Here is a 9,148-nt window from a genome sequence, read left to right as displayed (position 1 = left end):
AAGTCATATTTGGATTGACACGGCTAACCCGTTTAATAAATAGATCGTGTTCATGTTCAACATGTGAACCCGTCTGATCCGTTTAGCTTATAAAGTTATTAGTTATTTTGATATTATTGCTTAATTAATTGTTGTTTTTATATGTTTATTACTATATTCATATTTATATTTATTGTTTTAATTGTATATTAATTTTAGATATATGGAAATCAATAAAAATTATATAGGTCTAGTATGACTTATTAATCGAATAGATTATTAAATAAGCCATTTGTACTAACCTTTACATGACTTGTTAATTAAACGAATTAAACGTGTTGAGTTGACCTGTTTAATAAACAAATCGTGTTTGAGTTGAGGATTTTGACATGTTACTAAACAGGTTGGATTCGAGTAAACCAATATAGCCAAATACTCATAACTCGACACGACACAAATCCGATCTAGGAACACGAATGACCACCCTAGTGTATGGTGCACAATGCGTTTCTTTTCTTTTTAGCTTAATTTTGAGTCTTTTTCTTAAGTATGTAGTGTACAGTGTGCTAGTGCCTATAACTGGCCTACTGAGCCACCCACCCACGTCCCTTGATTGCACAATGCTACTTCAATTCAAAATTTTGTACTATAAGTCTATAATTGCCATGAATCTGTCAACATGGAACAAAAAGCTTTTCATATTATTATTATTATACTTCAATTTTTGTTGAAAATATCTAAGTGCATCTATTGTTTTGTTTTTGTTAATGAGATGATGACATTTTATCTAGGCACTAGCATGTTAAATAAGTTATGGAATTTTTATGAAAAATACATTTAATTTGATTATTTTATTTTATTTTATTTTTCAATTTGTATTAATTTAATATATTTATTTATATTTTAAATAATTATTAAATTAATTATAACGTCATAACGGTTCGACTTCGGTCTGACCTTTAAAACCTTGAACCTCTCACTTTAATGGTTTTATTGAACTGTCTAATTTGAAAACTATTAGCAAAAAATCCCAAATCCCCTCTATGTCTATGTGTAAATTAAAAAAAAAAATATATATATATATATATATATATATCTACCAAGCAATAGCAATATTATGGAAACAAAAAAATTCCAGCAAACACCACATAAACACAACCACACAAGAACAGCAAATATTACATGGAAAACCCTTTGGTGTAGAGGGAAAAACCATGGAGCAGCTCTAAAAAATATCCACTATGAAATAGAAATTACAACTATCAAGTTTATGCTAAACTTGAGTCCACAATAAATTGGATACACAATAAATTAAATCTCAAGGAGTAAAATACAATCTCACCACAATGCCAGTAGCAAAATCTTCCTCTAAATACTCCAATTCTCCATAGTTGTAGCACTCAAAAACTCCAAGAGAACTCCACCAATTTTTCTTCCTTGTGTGTAGCTTGAGCAAAGAAAAATGTCTCATTTTTCTTTTTCACTCTCTCACACTCTCACTATGTTTCTCTCTATCTTTTCGGACTGCACCTCTCAAGTTGAAAATCTCTCTTTTCTATGTTTTTTGCTCACTCTGGAACTCATGGCCAAAATGGCTCTCTATTTGCTTTAGCTTCCCACAAGGCCGAATGGCCTTAGTTTCTTTTTCTTTTCTTTTTTTTTCTTCTATTCTTTTACTTCAGCGGGTCCCACACGCCTTGCATCACTTCTCATTAAGAGAAGTCAGACCTCTCCCAAGCTTTGGTTATTTCTCAATAAATGAAAAAATAAGTCCTATGCCACATAAAGTGGCACAACAAATGCCACAACTTGCCCATGTGGTAAGTTGTGGTTGGTGGAGGGGTGGTGGTAGATCCATGTGGGGACACCTCTCCACCAACCACAACTTGCCACATAGACAAGTTGTGGCATTTGTTGAGTCATTTTATGTGGTACAAGACTTATTTTAAATGAAAGAGCAAATTTTGAAAACTTTTGGAACAAGCTCATAAATGAGTTTTGACAAATGTGTGTGCTGGAATCCAAGGGTGTCACATGCACCCAACAAAAACCATGCATGTATGGAAAATATATATATATTTCGGTAAACTATATGGAAAATGTTAACAAGCACCGCTTGGTGTTTGTATGGAAAATGTTAACAAACACCAAGCGGTGCTTGTTAAGTACATAAAATGGGCTTTGACAAATGTGTATGCTGGAATCCAAGGGTGTCACGTGCACCCAACAAAAACCATGTATGCATGGAAAATGTTTTTTTTTTTCCCCGGTAAACTGTATGAAAAATGTTAACAAGCACCACTTGGTGCTTGTTAAGTACATAAAAGGACAGAAATTTGTCAAAAATAGTAAAAAAAAAAAACACCAAATAGTACCTATAAAACTAAAAAAAAAAAATGACATAAACTACCCAAAAAAACAAAAACAAAAAAGTAAATAAATAAAACAAAAATTTTGTCAAAAAAAAAAAGAGTAAAAAATATTATAGTTAAAGAGAACCTTGCGGTACCCGTTAACACAACCCAATAAGTTTTTCCCATTCTTGAATGCCTATATAAATCAACCATTCAATTAAATATCTTATATCTAGTACGTGAAGAAAACAAATAAGAGTTCGATCAGTTCACTTTTAGTCCTAATATTATGGCCTTTCTAAAAGAATCCAATCCAAGAAATCTTGATAATGATCAAAGAGAAGAAAAGAGTTTCTCCTGTGCCATGCAGCTCTCGACCTCCATTGTGCTGCCCATGGTCTTGCACTCGGCCATTGAGCTTGGGGTTTTTGATATCTTAACCAAAGCGGGTCCTGGAGCCAAGCTCTCTCCCTCGCAGATTGTAGCTCAGATGCCCACCAAGAACCCCGACGCAGCCATGATGCTGGACCGCATTCTCAAGCTGCTGGTCAGCCACTCTGTGCTTGGTTGCACCGTGGTTGCTGATGAGGACTTTGGGTCTTTCCAGAGGCTCTACGGTCTTACTCCTGTGTCTGAGTACTTCGTGACTAATGAAGATGGCGTGTCATTGGGTCCCTACACGGCCTTGGCTCAAGACCAAGTCTTTATAAAAAGCTGGTTCGTTTTTTATTATTATTTTTTTTTCCTTTCTTATTTTGAATTTGAAAAATACTATAATTATAAACTATTTTACAATATTTTTTTTTATATAATGAATAGTTATTAGTAAGTGAAAAAATGATATTAACGATAAGTCCATATGAAAACTAATAAGAATTGACCATGTCAATATTTTGTAAAAATGTTATAAAATAATTTGTAGTTATAAAATTACTTTTTTTTTTTTTTTGAGAATATTTTCCCTTTACTTGGTCTTCATTGATTGTTTGATTTATTTTTGCTTATTACCTTTGGTAATTGATTACGAATGTGTGAAGTAAGAGAAAATCTAAATCATATTTTTTTTTTGTACCATAACTTTTTTATTTTATTATTATTATTATTATTATTTGATAATTAGGGTAGAGATTATTTGAATCCTAAATGTTTTTATTTAAAATACCAGGAGGTGCCAACTAGTGAAATTACAAAATTCTCAAAACATTAATATAGCACTTTTAAACTATAAAAATGGTGGTTAATATAATTAAACATTGAATTAAATTTGAAATTAAGGTCAAAGTCTACTATCTGCTATATGCATATATGTAATTGCCCCTATATTTTACTATTTTTATTATGATAGGCTTTATGCCCTTTTTAATAACTTCGTTTCTTGCTTAATTTGGGTCAAATAATTACATTTGATATCAACAAAACTTGGTATCAGAAAAAATTGGGTCAAATAATTGATGGGCAAAAGCAAAACAAAGTTTTGTTTAGTTGTATGGGAAAGCCGAGTCAATACAGAAGATTTGCAACTTTGACTTTTCTTGAAAGTTAATCATTTTTCTTTTAATAGTAAAGAAAATTAATTATTTTTTATTAGTGTAAATGAAGAAATTCAAAATCAAAATTAAATTTCACAAAATGGAGATAGATATATCATATGGGCATTTATCGAGAGAAAAAATATATCTTATAAGATGTCGCTTTCATAATATGTGTATGTTCTATGCGTATGGGTTCTACGTAGAGAGAGAATGATCTCATGAAACCATCTTATAAGATTTGGTAGTTCCGCTTATGTGGTCCAGTACCACCTCAAAAGCATACTCAGTTCCCCAATCTAATTTTCAAAAATTAAATATGCTATTGTAATTGTGTAGTGCTCTTGAATCTAGATAAATGAAAGATATGGTATCTAACCAAAGCTCTTTATAGGTCCCAACTGAACGATGCAATTCTTGAGGGAGGAATTCCATTCAATAGGACTTATGGCACGCATTTCTTCAAGTATACAGACTTGGACCCCAGATTTAATAAGCTGTTTAACGTAGCAATGTTCAACCACACTACTATTGTCATCAAGAAGATCCTTGAGTCTTACAAAGGTTTTGAGCAACTCAGGCAACTAGTCGATGTTGGTGGTGGTCTAGGAGTTACCAGTAACTTAATCACTACTAGATACCCCAATATCAAGGGCATTAATTTCGACTTGCCTCATGTTATACAACATGCTCGACCTTATCCTGGTATTATTTCAGTTCATAATTTTTATTTTTCAGGTGTCGTCTTCTTTCACCAAGTTAAAACATGATTGATTCTCCCCCCCCCCCCCCCTCAAAAAAAAAAATATATATATATATATATATATGAAGAAGAAGAAGAAGAATAAGTTAAAAGTTAAAATTTGATCAAATGTTTTAATGTTTTTGAGGAATAATAATTTTGGATCATAAGTTTGAAAACCTTAATAGCCTAAGGTGTATTTATACGTAATATATGTAGATAAGGTTTTAATTTATGTTACAGGTGTGGAACATGTAGAAGGAGATATGTTTGAGAACGTTCCTGAAGGACATGTCATTTTTATGAAGGTTAGTTTCATATCTAAAAGGCATTATGTTACCCTTGACATAAATCCAAATACATTACAAACTGATTTGTGTTCCATAGGAAATGCTTTTCTTCTTATTTGATTGTCTCAATTATTCCCCATCCAATTGATTTGGTAATGGCGCAAAATATTATAAGAAACCGGTTATTTATTAGGTAGAAATGATATATATATATATATATATATAATTTATACTAAATAAATAATACATGGTATAATTTTTCAAGAAAAATGATGCCATAATTGGATGATTTTTCAGACGATACTTCATGATTGGAGTGACGAATACTGCTTGAAGCTGTTAAAAAATTGCTACAATGCTATCCCAAATGATGGAAAGGTTATTGTTGTAGAGGCAGTTATTCCAACTATGCCCAATATTAGCACTGCTATGAAGAGCACCTATCAATTGGATATGTTAATGATGACTCAACACACTGGAGGAAAGGAAAGGACCCAAGAAGAAATCATGGCCTTGGCAACCATGGCTGGATTTAGTGGCATCAAATTTGAATGTTCTGTCTGTGATCTGTGGGTTATGGAGTTTTTCAAGTAAACGACTTGCTTCATGTAATATTTACTATTTAGAGATGCCCTCTTTCTTTTTATGAACTTTTATGTTGTGTCCAAACAAGGGATTTTGGTGTGAGATTTATTCAAAGCTGTAATTTGAAAATTTCTAATGTTGATTTCCTTTGTTTGGGTTAATAAAAGAGTTATTTCAATGAGTATGTGAAACCTTGATCTCCGTATTTTTAAGCATTAAAATCCCAAGTTTAAATTTTAAGGAGAATTGTGTCATTATTTGAATTCTATCAATAAAACCATTCTCATACCATTATCAAGATTCGTTACATAGTTAATATATGTTACCATCACCACTATTGTTGCCAATATCATCCCATATATCTACTACCACTACCATCATAATTACTGTTGTCGTCATCGCCACTATCATCACCACTATCATTATCATCATTTTTACTGTCGCCACCACCATCACCACCACCACCCTCACTAATTGCCAATAATTCCTGGACGTTACTCTTATACTATACCTGGTGACGGCTCTAAGCTTGATCACAACACTATAGAAAATTGAGGGGTTTTTTAATCAACGGTAAGCAAGACATGCATCCTTATTGCTTTCATGGGAATAGCAGTCTTTCCTGGTCTACCACGTTAGCTGTCTTACTCTTGGCCTCTACCGTATTGCATTTTGGCTCTATTAACATAATGAAAGCAAGTCTAGTAAAGGCATGAAAACCAATCCTTTAATTAAGAGTTTTATAATTCAATTAGTTCCTTGTGGTAATTCTAATGGATGTGTTTAAAATTTAAACCCTGCTCCCCAATTAAGGTGATAGAGGCATAGAGCTAAGCTTTTAGCTTAGGCAAACAAGACGTTCAAAACATAAGCATGAAACATATGATTAATTGACTTCACAAAAAGAAACATATAAATGATTCAAAAAAAATTAAATAATATAATTAGTAACATAAAGTAATTATAAAACAAGTGCTTTACTGTCATACAAAATATAATAGGTAATTTACATCTTGATACACGCTCGTTTAGGATTTAATTGAGATTGCGAAGATTCCTCATGATCTCAAGACATCAACTGGCCATTGCAACATTATTTGTTTATATATATAATTCAATATGTTGAGGAGAGAAATTTGAACCTTAAATTCTGAACTTTTTGGAAACATAAAGAAATGCCAATAATATTAATAAATATTTTAACATACAACTTTATTAATTAACCAATTAAGAATTTTTTTTTTTTTTTTTGACCAAACCAATTAAGAATTTTAAACAAGTAGAAACTGATAAAAGAAATTCCATATTACATAGAGAATGTTGGGAAATTTAAACCCTGATTAATTTTTGAACTCTTACTCTCTTATTCAAGAATAAGTGATTTTCCTAGTTGAACTAACTGAAACTCACTAATAAATTATAGGTGTCTTTTGGTATAAAAAAAAAAAAAAAAAAAAAAAGTATATAAAACTCCATTAATAGCTACTGTAAGGACTTGGTTTAGACTTCTAGCTCAACAGGTATATGAACTTAAGCCCAAAATAGCCCAAAACAATAAATTTGTAAATAATGGGTTGAAGAACTGGGCTTTAGTGAATCAGATAATAGAAAAATAGATTTTGATGCCAAAGAGAGAAAGATAACAGAAGTTTATTAAGGAATAACGTTCTCGGATTAGTCCGAGGACACTGATTCTTAAATATTTGCTCTTAAAGCTTTGTTACAGATCTGTTTCCCAGTTTTTGATGGTGTTTTTCTCTTCTTTTTCTTCTTCTTCCTCGTGGAGGGTCTCTCACGTTATATAACCCTTTTTGGACCATCTTAATCCTACACTTGTTGATCATCTGAGCCTTTACTTGAGTACTTGTCCCATCAGACACCCCCTTTGGCTTTCTATGAGTTGCGTTCGCCAGAACAGCACTGTTCAGAGGTCTTCTCCACATAAATGCGACCATAAAAATAGTTGTAGTGCATTTAATGCAGTGGTAGCAGCTTTCTCTTAGATATTTTTGAGTTTCCTTCCTTCTCGCACGTTCATGAGACATGTTCCTATCACTGGAGCTTCTTGGAGGGTTATCCTAGTTGCTGGAATACATACTTGAGCTGCATTCATCATATCCAAGGAGGATCTCTTCCTCGAACCATCTTTCATTCGTTCCTCACTTATGAGACTTTAACTAGGAATTCCTGACAACTATTTGCCCCTCCTCGAACAATTCAGCATCCTCGGACAAAAGTCCAAGGCCCAACATATTATTCTGGGCATTTGTCCCTACAGCTACTGTGCATGATATTTAAAAGGAAATATTACATTTACCAAACTTTTTTTTCTCTCATCTTCTTCTTTGGATAATATCAATTGGTTCATTATTAAGTGCACTCCCATGTACACAAATTCACATTGGGTTGAATGTTTTTTACTTTTTTTTTTAGCATATATTAACCCAAATTAAATAATAAAATCTCTCACGTACTTCATCTTAATCCTCTAAATTTATTTTATTTGCTATCATTTTCAACTAAAGTTTTACAAAAAATAAAAAATAATTTTTGGTCTAATGAATAAGGTAGTGTTTGATACTCTACAAGCAAATAATACATTATAGTACAATGCCTTTTTGATAAAATCTCCCATGTTTTTGTTTTCATTGTCATTGTTCTTGCACTCTCCCTCATCCCTCGTCCCTCGGCCTTTCGTTTCCTCCTTTTTTTTAGGCCCCACCTTTCATATTTGGTTGTTGTAGTGGTCATCGTGGCTAGAGTGTGGGTTGTCAGAGATAATATTGGTGAGTTTAATGTTGATGGTAGCAACTCTGATTGGTTTTGGGTTTTGGTGGCAGTGATTTTGATAGTTTCCATGGCTGGGGTGAGTTGTCGATGTTGATGGTCGTTACTTAGTTGGTGTGGATTGTTGCTAGGTCGGGGGTGGGTTTGGGTTGTAGTGGCAGGTTTGGTTTTGGCTTCAATTAAAATAAATAATGAGACATATGATATGTTGTTAAAAATAAAAAAAAATAAAAAAAAACTTAAAATAGATATGTAAAATTATATAGGATTTTACTAACGTGTGCCTTAAGGGCACACAATAGTATACTATTTTTGGAAAATTTTTTATCGAGAATTGAAAAAGTTTTGACAGCTTTTTCAATTCCCGATAAAATTTTTCCAACAACGAATTTGTTAATATATGCCCTAAGGGCATACATTAACCAGACCCAATTATATAAAGTGGCTTTTGGTGACATAAATATAACGTTATTTTTTTAATATATATATATATATATATATATTTCAAAGTAAAAAGAATAGAGGTAATTCTTCTTCTTTTTTAATTAAATATTTTTATACAAAAGAAATTAAGAAATTCTTTTAATGAAAAGCATATATCCATCAACAATTTCCAAAAATTATTTTAAAAAATTCAACCAATTTCTACCATTTCTATACCAATTTTCTACAATTTCCACAATGAAAAAAAAAAAAAAAACAATTTCAAAAAAAAAAAATCAAATCAAATTCAAAATTTTCCAAATCCAACTAAATTGGCGACAAGAATCTATCAGTACCCCAAAACATCAAAGATAAACACCATATACAAATCTCTCTCTCTCTCTCTCTCTCTCTCTCTCTCTCTATATATATATATATATATATATATATATATATATA

General features: G+C 31.8%; 1 protein-coding gene across 1 annotated transcript; it reads left to right on the top strand.

Moving 5' to 3' along the window:
- The first annotated feature begins 2,622 nt into the window (after positions 1-2,622).
- On the top strand, positions 2,623-5,490 carry LOC126696855 (caffeic acid 3-O-methyltransferase-like). Its single transcript, XM_050393583.1, has 4 exons — positions 2,623-3,050; positions 4,257-4,567; positions 4,848-4,912; positions 5,192-5,490. Exons 1-4 carry the CDS (start codon positions 2,623-2,625, stop codon positions 5,486-5,488), a joined length of 1,101 nt encoding a protein of 366 aa, XP_050249540.1. The 3' UTR covers positions 5,489-5,490.
- The last annotated feature ends 3,658 nt before the right edge of the window (positions 5,491-9,148 follow it).

This window comes from Quercus robur, chromosome 8 (assembly GCF_932294415.1).
Source record: "Quercus robur chromosome 8, dhQueRobu3.1, whole genome shotgun sequence".
Classification (NCBI taxonomy): Eukaryota; Viridiplantae; Streptophyta; class Magnoliopsida; order Fagales; family Fagaceae; genus Quercus; species Quercus robur.
This window is presented reverse-complemented; position numbering and strand designations above follow the sequence as displayed.